This window comes from Hypanus sabinus, chromosome 9, assembly GCF_030144855.1.
Source record: "Hypanus sabinus isolate sHypSab1 chromosome 9, sHypSab1.hap1, whole genome shotgun sequence".
NCBI classification, from domain to species: Eukaryota; Metazoa; Chordata; class Chondrichthyes; order Myliobatiformes; family Dasyatidae; genus Hypanus; species Hypanus sabinus.
The window spans coordinates 55,875,099-55,893,533 of record NC_082714.1 but is presented as its reverse complement, the minus strand read 5'-3'; the positions used below and the strand labels follow the sequence as shown (position 1 = coordinate 55,893,533).

General features: G+C 42.9%; 1 protein-coding gene across 4 annotated transcripts in view; it reads right to left on the bottom strand.

Moving 5' to 3' along the window:
* LOC132399415 (amiloride-sensitive sodium channel subunit beta-like) overlaps nt 1-18,435 on the bottom strand; it is a 52,932-nt gene extending 34,497 nt beyond the window's left edge. The window contains exons 1-9 of one of the 4 annotated variants that reach the window (XM_059979721.1): nt 18,289-18,435; nt 16,856-16,972; nt 11,183-11,497; nt 10,003-10,276; nt 7,563-7,753; nt 6,854-6,957; nt 5,669-5,832; nt 4,627-4,725; nt 3,556-3,673 (exon numbers count right to left, since the gene is read on the bottom strand). In XM_059979721.1, coding sequence (XP_059835704.1) covers nt 3,556-3,673; nt 4,627-4,725; nt 5,669-5,832; nt 6,854-6,957; nt 7,563-7,753; nt 10,003-10,276; nt 11,183-11,493 — 1,261 coding nt within the window. In that variant the 5' untranslated portion in view covers nt 11,494-11,497; nt 16,856-16,972; nt 18,289-18,435. Of the gene's footprint in view, nt 1-3,555; nt 3,674-4,626; nt 4,726-5,668; nt 5,833-6,853; nt 6,958-7,562; nt 7,754-10,002; nt 10,277-11,182; nt 11,498-16,855; nt 16,973-18,123 lie in introns of all 4 variants that reach the window. The other 3 variants (XM_059979724.1, XM_059979720.1, XM_059979722.1) reach the window with 3 other exon arrangements.

Sequence of the window (18,435 nt, the reverse complement as noted above, 5' to 3'; positions counted from 1 at the left end):
GTAGTTCATTCATTATTGCCATGTCGTATGATGTGGGCGATCATGGTCTATCCATGACCATGATTATTCTTGGCACATCACAGGTAGATAGAATCACAAAGACAGCTTTTGGCATGTTGGCCTTCATAAATCAGGGCACTGAGTTACAGAGGTTGGGATATTATGCTGAAGTTGTGTAAGACATAGGTGAGGCCAAGTTTGGAGTATTGTATGTTGTTCTGATCATGTACCTACATGAAAGATATCAATAAGTGTGAAAGAGTACATAGAAAGCTTACAAAAATGTTGCTGGAACTTGAGGACTGGAGTGATAAGGAAAAATTGAATAGATTAGGAATAGATTCATGGGCTTCAATGAGGTGAGATCTTATAGAAGTATACAAAATTATGGGAGGTCGAGATAGGTTGAATGCTTGCAGGCTTTTTTCCCCTCAGGTTGGCTGAGACCAGTAGAGGTCAAGGGTTTAGGCTGAAAGGTAAAATATTTAAGGGAAATCTGAGGGCAGTGTGAGTGTGGAACGAGCTGTCAGCAGAAGAGGTAGATGTTATTTCAATTGTAACATTCAAGAGATGCTTGGGTAGGTAAATGGATGAGAGAGGTATAGTGTAAGTAGATGGAACTAGGCAGAAGACTAGACTGGCAAGGTCTAACTGAGGCAAAGAGCCTGTTTCTATGCTGTAGTGCTCTATGCCTTTATAATCTGAAATGGAATCTTGCCAGTTTAATATGCTCTCTAAATCTGTTAATGGGTCTTGTCAGCTTGACATACTTTCTCCAATTGGTAACAAAACCCTACCAGTTAAGTAAATTCTCTAACTGTCAGTTTATATAGACTCAAATATTTGTGATGGAATTGTACCAGATTAATGAGCTCTCTGTCATCACTGATGTAATTCTGACAATTTGACATATCCTGACATACATTTTACTGTGTAAAAACTCAGATTAGTACGCATTACAATCTCATTAATCCTTAATCAGATTTTGTCGATTTAGCACACACTTAAATCTGGTGGAATCCCACCAGTTCAATAAATACCATATTGTCTATAATGATGCAGTCTCAGTTGAATAGACACACCTAAATATGTTTATATAAATCATATCAGTATAAACTCCTGATAACCTGATATGGTAATCTAATAATTTGATAGGTCTCTAGACATTTCAGTGCAATCTCAATAATTGATTATGGAATCTTACCAGTTTAATAATATTATTGTTAGCTCATGAACACTTTATAAACATCAATGGATGCCTTTCAATTTAATAGTCTAAAATTAGTGGGAAGTTAGAGGATTGGGAAGATTTTAAATACAAACAAAAGGGAGGTAAAAGTCATAAAGAAGGAAAAGATGTAATATGAAGGTAAGCTAGCCAATTTTAAAGAGGATACAAGAAGTTTCATCAGATATATAAAGGGTAAAAGAAAGGATAGGGTAGATATCAGACTGATGGAAAATTATGCTGCAGAATTAGTAATGGGGAACAAGGAAATGGTGGATGAACTAATTAAGTATTTTGCATCATACTGCACTGTGGAAGACACAAGCAGCATGCCAGAAGTTAGAAAATGTTAGAGGGCAGAAGTGTGTGAAATTGCCTTCTTGGGAGAAGGTGCTTGGGTAACTGAAAAGTTTGAAGTTAGATAAGTCACATGAACTAGATTGTCTACACCCCAGAGTTCTGGAGGAGTTTGAAGAGATTATGAAGGCATTGGTAATGATCTTTCAAGAATCAATGGATTTGGGCATGCATCTGGAGGACTGGAAAATTGCAAAAGTTACTATACTGTTCAAGAAGGGAGAGAAGCAGAAGAGAGGAAATTATAGCCTATTTAGTCTGACCTCAGTGGTTGGGAAGATATTGGAGTCGATTGTTAAAGATGTGGCTTCAGGGTACTTGGAGGCACATGATAAAATAGATCGTAGTCAACTCAGTTTCTTTAAGGGAAAATCCTGCCTGACAAATCTGGTGGAATTCTTTGAAGAAATAACAAGCAGGGTAGACAAAGGAGAATTGGTGAATGTTGTGTACTTGGATTTTCAGAGGGCCTTTAACAAAGTGCCACATACGAGTCTGCTTAACAAATTAAAAGCCCATGATATTACAAGAAAGATACTACTAGCATGGATAGAACATTGATTGACAGACAGGTGGCAAATAGTGGGAATATAGGGAGCTTTTTCTGGTTGGCTGCTGGTGACTAGTGGTGTTCCAAGGGGTCTGTGCTGGGACTGATTCTTTTTTATGTTAAATGTCATTGATCTGGGTGACAGAATAGATGGCTATGTGGCCAAGTTTGTTGATAATACAAAGATAGGTGGAGTGGTAGGTAGTTTTAAGGGAGCAGGGAGGCTACAGAAGGACTTAGACAGATGAGGAGAATGGGCAAAGAAGTATCAGATGGAATACAGTATCAGGAAGTTTATGGACATGCACTTTGGTAGAAGAAATAAAAGCAGACTATTTCCTAACTGGAAAGGAAAACACAAAAACCTGAGGTGCAAAGAGACTTGGGTGGGTCCTTGTGCAGGATTTCCTAAAAGTGAATCTGCACGTTGAGTCAGTGATGAGGAAGATAAATGCAATGTTAGCACTCATTTCAAGAGGACGAGAGTATAAAAGCAAGGATGTAATGTTGAGACTTTATAAAGCACTGGTGAGGCCTCATTTGGGGTACTGTGAGCAATTTTGGGTGCCGTATCTAAGAAAGAATATACTGACATTGGAGAGGGTTCAAAGCAGGTTCACGAAAATGAAAGGCTTGTCATATGAGGAGCGTTTGATGGCTCTGGGCCTGTACTCACTGGAATTCAGAAGAATTCTATTTGAAGCCTATCGAATGTTGAAAGGCCTCGATAGAGTGGCTGTGGAGAAGATGTTATCTAAGGTGTGGGAGTCTAAGGTCAGAGGGAACAGCCTCAGAACAGAAGGAAATCCATTTAGAATGGAAATAAGGAGGAGTTTCTTTAGCTGGAGAGTGGTGAATCTGTGAAATTCATTGCCACTGGCAGCTGTAGAGGCCAAGTCATTAAGCATATTTAAGGCAGAGGTTGACTAGTTGATTGGTCAGGGCTTGAAGGGATACAGGGTGAAGGCAGGAGATTTGGGCTGAGAGGGAAACGATCAGCCGTGATGAAATGGTGGAGGAGACTGAATTGGCCAAATAGCCTAATTCTGCTCCTATATCTTATGGTCTAATAAATCCATAATGGAAGCCTATTGATTTAATACTCTCTTCACTTAATGCCAGAACTGTGTCATTTTAATGCACTGTAAACTCTGAATGAGCCAGTTCACTGCCACCCCAGCATTTTAATAGCCCATGTACATTCTGTAACAAGGCCTTTTCAGTATCATGTGCAGTGTAATATTCTATTATGTGACTAAACATGCTTAATATACCCTCAGACTCCCTGGCCAGACCAGAAGGGTCCCATACTCTCAATGTTCCATAACAGTAACCTGGATCCGCTAACAGAGAGTCAGTGAGTATATTATACTCCTTCACTTCTGTAATGGGAACTTGTCAATGTAGGACAGTGATTTACCCCAACTCGGATTATCCTGCTGGTTACAGTAGTGTGCTCCCTCAGGCAGAGGGTAAGTTTGATGCCCACATCCACAGTTCTGCACCATCTGATCCTGGAAACAGGAACGCAGGCAGGTCTGGGAATAGAACGGAATAGAAAAGGAGTGTTAGAGGCACAGGAACCACTGTGGCCTATTTCTACTATTTTCTACCCTTGCAACAATGGCGCATAGTGAGGACCGCTGAAAACACCTTCGGCGTCTCTCTCTCCCCCCACCCTCCCCAATTCAGGACATATATCAGAAATGCTGCATATGACTCCAGCAGTGTCAAAGTCCCCTTCGCACCACTTCTTTGACCTCCTGCTGTCGGACAGAAGGTACCGCAGCACAAGAACCAGAAACGCCAGGCTGGGGGAACAGCTTTTTCCCCCAGGTTGTTAGATTTTTTAAAACCCTGCTGCAACTCAGCACATATGTCTGAATGCCTAGCTGCCTACCGCCCCCCTTTCTCATCCTCAACTGGTCACTCGTCATCTTTTAGTGGTGCTGTTTCACATAAATACACCACTGTTTGCTTTATTATAATAGTGCCAGCTACATTATACTGTCTTACATAACAAGCACCTCGCACTTGCTGTCAACCAGTCAATCTTCAGGCTATGCCATTCAGTGACCTGTGCTAATCTTATTTTGTGACTGTACTATATGCGCTGGATCATAACTATAAGTGCTGTGTGTGACTGTATGTACTGTGTTTTGTACCTTGGCTCCAGAGGAACAATGTTTTGTTACCTGTATACATGTGTATTATTTAATAATAAACATAAACTTGAATTAGAACTTTAATGCCAATGAATTAAACTATCTCCACCCATTCCTGTTGCACAGAAACCTCATCAACTAACTCCTCCTATCCATTCTAACTGCATGAAATCCCAATGGACCAAAACCCAAGAGTACCTGTTGTACCCCTCAAAAAATGCACCATTTAAGAACAAAACCTGTTAATTTCAGTGAGGTTGCACCTTCAGGGTTAAACTGGAAAAAATAGGAATAATGGAATTTATTTTATTGTAGGGTTGGCATACCTGCATGGTGTAGGTAGTTTTGTAAAGAGATTTGACATTGACATCAGAACCATCAAACGTGCAGCGAGAGTACAGACCACCCAAACGCACTATTTCATCCTGCACAGAGAACAAACACATAAAAGGGAATTAAGAAATGAAGTTGTCTAACAGACGACATGATCTTGGGATGCTCCAAAGAACTGTAGGGCCATTGATGGAGCAACTGTTATAATGGCTATCGTTTGAAGAGGATGGGCAAACCTGCAGCAATGGTACAATGACAACATCACCTGTGCTATTAGCTTAAGGGATAAATACTTGTCAGTATAACAGGGTGAACTGCTGGCCCAAACAACTGCACAAATGCAGTGTTAATTTATAATGCCCAGAAGATTTCAATGATGTGCAATCCCCCTCAGTGATGTACCTAGGCTTTGGCCTGAAGTAAGTGCTCCTGGCTCCAAAGGAAAGGCCTGTTCATACTTCGTCACAGAGTCCACAAATAATTCAGTACAGAAACTTAGGTCCAACTCATTCAAGCCAACCAGTGGCCCACTAAACTAGTCCCATTTGTTCATATTTGACCTTTATCTTACCAAACCTTTCGTGTCTACGTATTTTTTTATTTTTTTATTATTGCAAATGTTATTGTGCTCAGCTCTGGCGATTTGTTCCATATATGCTTGTTCCATCCTCTGCATGAAGATGTTGCCTCCCAAGTCCCTTCTAAAATTTTCTCCTCTCAGCTTGAACCTATGTTCTTTAGTTTTTGATTCCTCTACCCGCAGTTGGCTGGGGGAACTTGGTTTAAGGAGTAATGATGAAGTGAAGTGTAAAGTCACAGCCCAATACAGCACTGGCTCAGGCAATGGTGAGTTGACCATTGGTCGCTGGGTCAAGAATCCAATCAGAACAGAGGGGCTTTGAACTGTGAAAAGGGTTGTTTCTTCTTTCCACTTTCAGTTTCAGGTATTAGCCTAGCTCCTTGCAACAAAATGGCATTTCCCTCAAACCCCTCCCCAATCCCCAAAAGCCAGCCATTGCCAGGAGATGTACCTACCACAAATATTCCAATGGACGTTTCTGCCCCAGCCCTGGCATAGAGACCCAAGTCCTGGAGGAACGGGTAGGTGTTGGGCTGGTGAAGCATGAGCTTGGCACCAGCTGCAAATGAGAGGAAGGGGTTGTAATCATCCTGTGAGATATCCAACACCAGCTTCAGCCCTGCACAAAAAATAACAGCAATAATTTATTTTCTCTTGGGCACTCTTTTCCTATACCAGGAATATTTCAAACTTCCAGTATTGAAGTTTTTGTTTTGCTTTTCATATCCTGAACTGGTGGCAAAGAGAGGGTAGATAAATCAGTCATTTTTTTCCAGGAAGGAAATTTCAAATACTAGAGCTTTGGGGTTAGGTAATGCACTATCCATTTGCAGTCATATGTGCTATATGTGCCATGATTGTGTGGCCGTATGCATGTATGGTTGAATGACAATTAAACTTGAATTTGAACTAGAGAGGGGAACAATTTAAAGGAGATTCGCAAGTCAGGTTTTCTTTTCACATAGAGAACAGTAGATGGCCGGGGCACACTGGCAGGGGAGGTGATGGAAACAGATGTAGTAGCAATGTTTAGACAAGGACATGCACAGTCAGGGAATGGAAATATTTCAACCATGTGCAAGTAGATATGCAGTTTAGATAGGTAAGATCCAGCAAAGATATGATGGGCTTAAAGGCCTATTCTACATGTGATGAAACTGAGTGGCCTCTCGGTCATTACCAGAGCAATGAGAAGTCATTACCAGACATTTGGGATTAGTATCAGATCTGGCAGGGGTGCTGGGTTTTTCTGGATCTACTAATGGGCAGTGGAACCTGATATGGTATTTGAAACAATGAGAGAGATAGGTTCAAAGAGAAATAAAGTGAAAGGAAAAGACAGAGGCAGGAGTTTCAAGGGGTGGAAAATGGCAGAAGGGGGAAACAGAAGAAGAATGGAAAGAGGGAGAGATGGAAACAGATGGAGAGAAAACAGGAATAGAAAGAAAAGGACAGAGGTGTGCACAAATACACCAAACACAGTTCATGTGCTTCTGAATTGGGTTTATTCTAAGGATTTACAGACATTGGCCACAGGGAGCACCAGGTGTTATTACTAGTCGATTGGATAGTTCTGTACTTGCAAGGAAGGGAAGATCTCAGACAGAAGCAAGTAAAATGATACAAAAGTCAGATTGTACCGAACTCTGCTCCAGGATTGGATGACATCAGGATCTGCCCATTGGATCCCCAGTTGAAGATGTAACAGTTCCCATACATCGGATGCATCAACTGGGTGAAGTTACTGAAAAATAATGGAGTGACCTGTTTTAGTTTCCGTTTTTAACCCCTGTCCAGTATATTGTTCTAGAGCCTTGCTGTATTTAATTCTTTATAGACTATAAAACCACAAAAGAACAGGAATGGGAGTGAGCCATCCAGCCCATCAAGAACCTGAATGTTTAAGTTGCCGGATGGACTCACAATCGAGCTAATCGCCTTATTCTCGTTATGTACAACTACCTGAGCGCTGCTCAGCTGCATTCATTCAGGTTAATAGAAAGTACAATAACATGATTTGGGGTTATAGATGAAGGGAAGTCTTTGAGGTGTGAGAAAGTAACTCAATCACTACTGGATACCCAGCCGTTGGCCTGTCCTGATAACTGCAATGCTTATGTGGGTGGTTGGATTGTTGAAATTGTAAAGCTTTAGTAAATCTTTTTGGAATTGGAATCCCATAAGTAGAATGGTTCAAAACCAACATCCCTAACATCCCTCAGCTGACACCCTCCTTTCCTCAATTGGTAACATAGATAAATCTACTTATATTCTTGGGCATAGAACCATTAACAATCTGATGCCAGGATCCAGCTGGGAGAGGAGTGAGGGAAATGTCACATAACTTACTCAAGGTTACAAGGCTGCCCGCCAAAAAGACAAGCAAGAATGAAATCTTCACCCTGCTCAGCCATCGCTTGCCGTTCTGATTGGGATGCGTTTGACAGGATGGTCATGTAGTGCAGATAGTACCACTCACTCATCACCTCCATCACTGAGCTGAAGTTTCTGTATGTACAGTTCGACCTGTTCTCATTGCACTAGAAGAAACGAGAAACAGAGTGTCACTCACTCTGCACCGCAGTGTATCATGTGCACTGCGTACAGTCTGAAACACTATAAATAGCCTTCCGGTCAAGAAAGTGCCCGCATACAATGCTCCTTCGGTCAACATCTTCTGGATAGAACATGAAACCATACAGTTAACTTCTTTTATGTTTGGTTTTTGCCTTGAATGTGATTCTGCAACTGTTGGAACAGTTTGGAGATCATTTGGGTGTTCCAGCACTCTGCAGTTCAAGGAGATTCCAGGAAGCAGAGGCAGAGTGTGGAAACCTGCTGGCGAGAAGGCTGCTAGCTGATGGTCAACTACATTTTGCCAAATAAAGAGATGAGGCAGACTTAAACGTCGGCTGCCTGCCTTTTAATCGCTGGTGAGATCGCACTGTTACTGAGAGGGGAGACTGCCTTTTACTGCAGGGGATCACTCTGTATGGAGAGGGGAGACTGCCTTTTACTGCAGGGGATCACTCTGTACGGAGAGGGGAGACTGCCTTTTGTTGCTGGTGAGATCACTCTGTATGGAGAGGGGAGACTGCCTTTTATTGCAGGGGATCACTCTGTATGGAGAGGGGAGACTGCCTTTTGTTGCAGGGGATCACTCTGTATGGAGAGGGGAGACTGCCTTTTGTTGCAGGGGATCACTGTATGGAGAGGGGAGACTGCCTTTTGTTGCTGGTGAGATCATTCTGTATGGAGAGGGGAGACTGCCTTTTGTTGCTGGTGAGATCATTCTGTATGGAGAGGGGAGACTGCCTTTTGTTGCAGGGGATCACTCTGTATGGAGAGGGGAGACTGCCTTTTGTTGCAGGGGATCACTCTGTATGGAGAGGGGAGACTGCCTTTTATTGCTGGTGAGATCACTGTATGGAGAGGGGAGACTGCCTTTTGTTGCAGGGGATCACTGTATGGAGAGGGGAGACTGCCTTTTATTGCAGGGGATCACTCTGTATGGAGAGGGGAGACTGCCTTTTATTGCAGGGGATCACTCTGTATGGAGAGGGGAGACTGCCTTTTGTTGCTGGTGAGATCATTCTGTATGGAGAGGGGAGACTGCCTTTTATTGCTGGTGAGATCACTCTGTATGGAGAGGGGAGACTGCCTTTTGTTGCTGGTGAGATCACTCTGTATGGAGAGGGGAGACTGCCTTTTATTGCTGGTGAGATCACTCTGTATGGAGAGGGAAGACTGCCTTTTATTGCTGGTGAGATCACTCTGTATGGAGAGGGGAGACTGCCTTTTATTGCAGGGGATCACTCTGTATGGAGAGGGGAGACTGCCTTTTGTTGCAGGGGATCACTGTATGGAGAGGGGAGACTGCCTTTTATTGCAGGGGATCACTCTGTATGGAGAGGGGAGACTGCCTTTTGTTGCTGGTGAGATCATTCTGTATGGAGAGGGGAGACTGCCTTTTATTGCTGGTGAGATCACTCTGTATGGAGAGGGGAGACTGCCTTTTGTTGCTGGTGAGATCACTCTGTATGGAGAGGGGAGACTGCCTTTTATTGCTGGTGAGATCACTCTGTATGGAGAGGGAAGACTGCCTTTTATTGCTGGTGAGATCACTCTGTATGGAGAGGGGAGACTGCCTTTTATTGCTGGTGAGATCACTCTGTATGGAGAGGGGAGACTGCCTTTTATTGCAGGGGGATCACTCTGCTACAGAAAGGGAGAATGTTGCCCAGGTCTTCTGCGTTTTGGATGTGGACTTGGGACTGTGGACTTTTTTTCAGTCATTTTTTTTTTGTATTCTGTGTTTTTCACCAATCTTTCTCAATTATTTTTTGTGTGTGGGGGAGTGGTATTTGGGGGTCAATGTGCCAGTTTTGTTTGTGTGGGGAGGAGTGATTTGGTGTTGGTGACTGTGCTACTTTTCTTTCTTTCTTGGTTTCATGGCTATCTGGAGAAGAATTTCAGAGTGGTATACTTTGATAAGAAGTGAACCTTTGGATACACATGCATTCATAAGTATGTACACAAATTCATATGTACACGGATACACATGCGTGTGCATGTACAAAGGACACACGCACACAGCAATCATACATGCACACCTATACACCTATATGCAGGCAGGAACACAGATACATTCAAACATGCACACAAAAGCAGCCACATTCATGCACACAATGCCACAAACACACACATACACACAATGCCACAAACACAGAAAGACATACACACCTACACATAGGTGCACACACACACACAGTGAAATGCCTCTGCTCACCAGTTCCATCGTCACCTTGTAGCTCCCTGTCCATGTCCTGTCTCTAGGTGCTGACTGGGTCTGATTTTGCCCCAACCCCAGGACCTGCAGAACAGTCTCCTCTCCTTGCTCATTCTTCTCAATGATGACCAGTGATGCCACCTGGCTCCAGTTTGTCTCTGATAATGGCAGCTCACTGGGAATTATCCCGTTCTGGCTGTAAACATAAATCCGCTCCAGCGCAAGTTTGGTAAATTGATCTAGATGCTTCAACAGCTGCTTGGACCTTGTGTACCTGCAACACACATCAGACCGGTGGAAGATCATATACCAGTATACCCTCTCACAGCTTGTTGGGCCTTCCTCCAGAGACAGTGACTCTGTCTTTTCACACTCCTTCCAGATTATTATTTAGGAGAGGATTTGGCTCAGTAACCTTGTTCTACAGTTTCATCTCCTGCTGACTCATAAAACCACTTGTTCGCCTCACTCCTGTTATGTATGAGCGGAGCAAGAACAGCGATGGAGCAGTAAGTTTAAACGTTTTCGCTAAGCCATGTTAGTCTCTACACGCTGTACAATTTACAGTGTGGGAACTACAAATTGGGGCCCACTAAGATGAAAACACGTGTACATGAAAGCCCGCGCGAAAAGAGAGCCCTCCGCATGCAGGAGACTCAATCGATTCACTGCGCGATCAGTCGGCCACATTCCTGTAATTGATCCAATGTGGTTCAGTCACACGGAAGGTTTGGACTGAAAACGTATCATTGGCCAGAGTGTGAGGTGAACAGTGGTGGGGTTGGGGTGGCAAGGTGACAAACAGAGTTAAGATGATTGGCAATAGACATGAGCGTGGTTCATTTATGTGGAAGGTCAGCAAGTTGTAAAAGAAAATTGCATTAATATTCAAAAAGAAGAAGTTTGCTGGGCTATGGTGGAGGAGTAGGGGAACTGGACTGAGTAAATGTAAATGAGGCAGTACAAGCAGATTGGCCTCCTCCCCTGCTTGAACAACAAATAGTGATCAATCTCTGTCCTGACAACTCTGCGTTCCCCCTCCCTGGACAACTTTACATCCACAGAATTTTATCATGTGTGGAAAAGGGTTTCCTGAATTTGCCCATTTCCCTACATTGCCAATCACTGGGGGGAGGGGAGGGATGCCTTTGGACAGGATATTCCTACAGCACAGCATTACCTGAAAGGGTTGGAGTTGCAGACTGTGACAGCAGGGAAATCCATTGCCTTGAAGCCTGTCCGCAGATTCACTTTCACCTCCCAGGCAAGGTAGCTCCGGATCAGGATCCCCCACTGCCAGCAGACGAGCCCTGTGAAGGCCAGAGTGAGCATAAACCACACAGCCCGCTTCTTGGGCCCCTCAGTCACAATTCGTTTCGGTCCGTGCGTGTTGGTGTTCTCACAGTACCAGACCAGGAGTTCCGTGTAAGTGTAGCCTGGTCCTTTCTGCAGCCGGTGCAGGGCACGGTTGAAGAATTGCCATACTTTCATTCTGCTGAGTACAATAGGAAACTGTCATTTTGTGCCTATAATAACCACAGCAAGGCTACCAAAACAGTGGCAATCCTCGTCAGGAAACTAATTTCTCTTTCACTTGTATCTTTAACATTCCTTCTTCTGAGTTAACTAGCCATGGTTTCAGAGGTTTCAGCATTTAATACAAACCACTACTCATAACTTAAAGTATCAATTCCAAACTAATCCCATTCAGCACTTACCACAATGTACCAACCCTAAGTCATTCCCAGTCACCAGTATCAGTACAAAGTTTACTCCCCTAACGCTCTCTCAAAGCCCTGTCATTTTTCCCCCATTCTCCAGAATGCTGTGTGAATTATCAATTAAGGTGGATTGTGGTTGGAATTTCAAAGCAAATTTTATCAAAGTACCTATCCAGTATGTCACTGAGACTGATTTTCTTGTGGTCATGGTCATCAAATCTATACAATAGTAACTACAACAGGATCAATGAAAGACCACCCAATTAAGACTTTCAACAAGAGTGCAGAAGACATCAAACTGAGCAAATGTAATTATAAATAAATAGCGATAAATAACAAGAACATGAGATGAAGAGTCCTTGAAAGTGAGTTCATTGGTTGAGGGGACATTTCAATGATGAGATAAGTGAAGTTGAGTGAAGTTATCCCCTTTGGCTTAAGATCCTGATGGTAGTAACAGTTCTTGAACATGGTCATGCAAGTCCAGAGGCTCCTGTGCCTTCTACCTGATGGGAGCAGTGAGAAGGCAGCGTGACCTGGATGGTGGGGATCCCTAATAATGGACGATGCCCTCCTGTGACAGTACTTCACGTAGATATGCTCAATTGTCGTGAGGGCTTTCCTCATGATGTACTGGGCTGAATTCAGTACTTGGATCATTGGTAAATCAGGGCAGCCGCCTATTTGGGACAACTCTTAAAGAACAAAAACTGATTGAGAAAATAACTGGGACTCCCTTCATTTATTTGGGATGCTATGCCATCTAATTGGGACAGGGGACTGTTGCCAAACAGATTCTATCTAGTGCAGTTACGTTCACTTGTGTGGCCATTAGACACTAGGAAGCAAACATTTAAAAAATAGCGTTAGTTGCATGTGTTCGTGTTATATTTGGGCTGATGGACACTGATTCAAAAAGCAGCGATTTTTGATAATGTTTTTTATTTTGACTTTATGCAGGAAGGCAATAAAGACAGTTTATTATCTGCATGAGGTGTCTGTGCTAATTTTGTTGATTTACAGTCAATCAAAAGAACACAAAAGTGTAACATTGGATTAATTCCTCCATTGTTAACTATTTGGAACTAATATAGTTTTAGAGTACTATAGTGGTATTGGTAGTGTTCTAATTTGCTCTGTATTTTACTTAAATGCATAATTTATTACTCAGTTAAATGGTAGTATTTTTTTTTAAACCCTTTAACTTCAGCTAATTGGAGCAGCTGCTTAATTGGGCCAAAATGTACTGGTCTTGATATGTCCAATTTATCCAGAATACATACAATTTCCTTCGTATGTTTTACTTCCTACAACTTCATATGAAAACCAACAAATACTAACACTGTGCTCTCCTTTTAAAGCTTTTAAAGATTAGTTTTATTTATCATATGTACATTGAAAGATACAGTGAAATGCCTTATTTGTGCCAAAGACCAACACAGCCTGACGATGAGCAGGGGGAAGCTCTCAAGTGTTCCCATGCTCCCTGCACTAACAGAGCAGGCCCACGACCTTCTAACCCATACATCTTTGGAGGAAATCAGACCACCTGGAGAAATCCCACACACTCATGGGGAGAACACAATAACTCTTTACAGTAGTGGCAGGAATTAAACTCTGATAATCCTGTTCCTGGTACTGTAAAGCTTTGCATGAAGCACAATGCGATCATGTCGCCCTACCAATCTCACTGCCCTTCCTCACCCTATCATACACCAATCTTTAGTTCAATCCATTACCTCTCGCTTCCCATAACCCAACTTCCACTGTATCAATCACAAACTACTTCTGCTGCCTCATTTGCCCTGTACCTACTTCTACAAGCATATGTCAAATATCCTCTATAAACCTACAATCCTCTCTCCTTGTACTGCTGGGTACAACCAGAACCAGGCTGAAGAATGATATTCATGAAGAAGGGTCGGCACAGCTGCCATAATTTTATTTGGCACAAAGGAAGATGAGAAGAAATTTAATTCAATCGTATGAAGTCAGAAGGTGATGAGACCAGTTGACCACTTATCATCTACCTGACAACACTGAAAATGTGCCAGCTATGCACCGTCCACAAAATACTGGAGAAATTCAATCTATCCAGTTACTTCCCAACCAGTATGCTTTTGATCTTGGATAAAATGATGTAAAGTTATTGACAGAGCTGACAGGCACCATCTACTCATCAATAATCTGCTCGCTGATGCCCAGTTTGGGTTTCACCAAGGCCCCTCAGCTCTAAAACTGATTACAGCCATGGTTCAAAGAGCTGTATAACAGTGGTGAGGTGACATTAGGTGCCCTTAACATGAAGGCATAGTATTGACTGTATCCATCATCAAGACCCCTGGTAAAATGGAAATCAGGCATCTAAAGGGTAACCTCTCTGATAGCAGTAGCCATACCTCACACAAAGGAAGAGAGTAATGGTTGTTGGAGGTTAATCATCCCATTCTCAGGTCATCACTGCAAGAATTCCTCAGGTAGAGTTCTAGGCCCAACAATCTACAGCTGCCTCACCTGTTCATCATCATGTTAGAAGGGGCAACATCTGTTCACATTTGCACAGTTCCATTTGCAGCTCTTTGATAAATGAAACAAGCCATGCCTGCAGGCAGTCAGATTAAGCCAATCACCTCCACTTGACATTCTGTAACATTACCTCAAAATGTACTATTTCTGGATACTGTCCCAAACCCACAACCTCTCCCATCAATAAAGATCATTGCACTTGGAGGTTCCTGTCTAAGTTGTACAGTATCCTGATTGTCATTGCTGGGTCTACATTTTGGAATTCTCTCTCCAACAGTAATGCAAGGACCTGGACCCACTGCAATTTGCCTAGCACCAAAATAGGTCTACGGTGGACACAACCTCATTGGCTCTTCATGCGGACTTGGATCACCTAGACAATACAAATACCTATGTCGAGGTGCTATTTATTGACTACAGCTCAGCATTAACACAGTCATTCCTACAGTTCTGATTGAAAAGCTCCAGAACCTGGGCCTCTGTACCTCCTTCTGTAACTGGATCCTCGACTCCCTAACCAGTTGACTACAATCTGTGTGGATCGCAAACTACATCCCCATTTTGCTGACAATCAACACTGCTGCACCTCAGGGGTGTGTGCTTAGCCCACTGCTCTACTCTCTCTGTGGTGAGACACAGCTCAAATCCCATCTATAAATTTTCTGATCATACAAATGTTGTTGGCAGACGGTGACAAGAGGGCGTGCAGGAGTGAGGTATATCAGCCAGTCAAGTGGTGTTACAGTAACAATCTTGTGCAACGTCAGTAAGACCAAAGAACTGATTGTGGACTGCAAAAAGGGAGATATGGGGGAGCACAGCCCAGTCCTCATAGAGGGATCAGAAATGGAAAGAGTGAGCAATTTCAAATTGCTGGGTGTCAATGTCTCTGAGGATCTAACCTGGTCCCAATATATTACAGCTCCAAAGAAGGTACGACAGCAGCTATATTTCATTAGGAGTTTGAGGAGATTTGGTTTGTCACCAAAAACACTTGAAAATTTCTACAGATATAGCATGGAGAGCATTTTAACTGGCTGCATCACCATCTGGTATGGTGGGGAGGGGTGGTGTGGGGGGTGCGCTCCTGCTGCAGAGAGTTGTAAACTCAGTCATCTCCATCACAGGCACTCTTCAAGGAGCGATGCCTCAAAAAGGCCCCCTATCACCCAAGTCATGTCTGGGTCTCATTACTACCATTAGGAAAGAGGTACGGAAATGTGAAGGCACACACTCAATGATTCAGGGAAAGCCTCTTCTCCTCAGTCATCAGATTTCTGAATAGACATTGAACCCATAAACACGACCTCACTGCTTTTTAAATTTCTATTTTTGCACAACTTATTTAACTATTTAACATATATCTTATTGTAATTCAGTTTTTCCTCTATTATTATGTATTGCATTGTACTGCTACCTCAAAGTCAACAAGTTTCACGACATATGTTGGTGATATTAAACCCGATTGTGAACAGCAGTAAGGGGGCTGTTTCGTTTGAAAGGTGGCTGACCATCACCTTATCAAGGACAGTCAGGATGGGCAGTAAATTTTGACCTTGCCAACATCACTTAAATTAATAAAGAACTATTTCTTTTGTCTAAGAGCTCTATAATCAGGGGTCCAAGGTCCCAGGTAAATGAAGAAGCATTAGTGGGAAGATCAGGAAAGATGTTTTCATTCAGAGAAATAGAGCCGCTGGTGAAGATTACTGCCTGAGAGAGCCATAGCAGCAGAAACCCTCATCATGTGTAGGATGCATGAAGTAGGGGGCATGGTAGTGTAGTGGTTAACACAACGCTTCACAGTACCAGCAGCCCGGGTTGAATTCCTGCCGCTGTCTGTAAGGAGTTTGTACGTTCTCCCTGTAACTGTGTGGGTGTCCTCTGGGTGTTCCAGTTTCCTCCCACAGTCCAAAGACACTTAATTGGGCATTGTAAATTGTCCTGTGACTAAATTGAGGGGATTGCGAGGGCAGGAAGGGCCTATTCCTTGCTGTACCTCAATAAATAAACAACACTGTGTTCAGAATGAACTGAAAGAAGGATCAGTCTAGATTTCTTGTTTTCTTTGACCCCATGGATCCAATGGGCTGAGTGATCTCTCACTGTGCCATGTATTTCTAGAGTTCTATGCTTAAGCCCTAAATAAACCTCAAGACTCTGCCTTTCTCAGCCAGAACTTAAAACTGACTTTTCCCTCACGGAGTACATGTCCTATGGACGTTCACCCTGTGGATATGTATGGTATGGAAGAAGAAACTTCGGCTCGCCAAGTTCTTGCTAGCTATCTATTTACACTAAATTGGCACTAATCCCATTTTAGTCTCTTCATATTCCCATTCATTCTACCTTTCACTAACGCAGTAAGAGGGAATTTATAGCGACCAATTGACCTACCAGCACGCATTTCTTTTGGACGTGGGAAAAACGTGGTTACAAGGAGAACTTGCAATGTTTGTACAGACAACACCAGAAGTTGGGATCGAACCCATCTCTGGCACTGTTCGGGAGTGACTCTGCCGTAGTCGCCGCTTTGCCGTCTCCACAGATTTCAGCTCTCTCCTCTTTCCCATTGCTGGGTCGTGGTGTGCCGTCGCTTTACTTACCTCCAGCACTGATGTCAATTGGTCTGGGAGATTTGTTTGGACTCCAGTGGTTTGACAAGCGATAACGGTTTGTTCTGTCTCCGGTAAAATCGGACCCGTCTGGAACTGCTCAGCAGTCTGTGGAGAAAAATACAGAATCAATGGTTAGGGTGGCTGCCCTTGCTTCCGAGCAGGATAGTCACCCGGGGAAATCCGGCTGCCTTTTATTTCAGGATTTTGCCGCACGAGTTTTATTCTGTGTTGTGTGGGATGGAGCTGGGCTGAGTTTAATTTCTTAACCTCTCCGATGCCGTTAGCTTTACTACAAGTTGTAAGGCACGTTTTTAAGGGGAGGGAGATTTTTTGGGTGGCTGATAATCTCAACAATTGAGAGCCAGTCGGGCTCACACCGGCCCTGGTCAGAGGAACGTCAACTGCTGGATATTGTCCAGAATCTGCGACCGAGAGACGCGTTCACCCACACCCGCACCCGCATGATAAAATCAATATACTTACATCGTGCCGCAAAAAAATCTTAACCAAAAAAAGATCAATCTGAGCACATTTTACCAGTTTGGGCATCTGTCTGTCGGTGTCCTTTAGGATCAATTTTAAAATACATGTATATAGGGCTCAGAGTAACCTAGCTCCTCTGTAAATTTTGGAGTGTCAATTCCTTACATCCCTAATCGTAATCTTAGATTCGCGAACACTGATTTGCTTCGTGTTCCTAGAGCCAAGCATATAAAAACCGGCGATGCGCCAAAAATGTGGAATACTCTATCGACTGAGGAATGCCAGGCGAGTACTGTGGAACAGTTCAAAACATTTCTAATAAAAACGGTTTTTAATTTGACCTACTTATAGGATTACTTAATGTCCGCTGATGTTGATTACATTGATATAATTTAGTATATTCGATTACATTTTATTCTTTACGTCTGTCTTATGATTTTTGTGTCTCGTATTTTATGACTATATTGATTTATCTTCACAATCTATGTAAAGTACTTCGAGCCTACACCTTAATGTATGACAGGTGTTAAATAAATAAAGTTATTGTCATTATTTTTCAAGCATTGTGCACGTTGACGAAGGCTTGTAAAGGCATTTGGATATAGATTAAAATAAACTTTAATATTAATCACGGCTTTCTGTAGAGATTGTTTAAGTTGAAAATTCTGTACGAGAGTAGTTGGAAAAACTTGGTTTTATCTCGTGTAAATAATATTAAAACCCTGCGCCAGGAATCTATGATATAATCTATAAATAACAACTCATATCCTCACCTTTTAAGTCGGCGCACCTGCAGATCCTGGGAAGTTTGGAAGCGGCGGAACTCGCAGGTAGAAGAAAGGTCAAGAGGAGGAGAGGGGAAAGGGCAGAAAAACGGGATGAGACAAAATAAAAGAGGGATATATAGAAGTCGGGAGAAGAGAAGGAATCAGCTTCACCTGCTTAGTTCTGTTTCAGTCCGTAGAGAGGGAATAGAACCGGCGCCGGCTCAAACCCGAACAATTGCTATCAAGCACCACGCATCAGCTTGACCCGGTTAGCAGGTCGGCCAGATCAGAGTAACGCTGCTACAGCCAAGCGCAAAG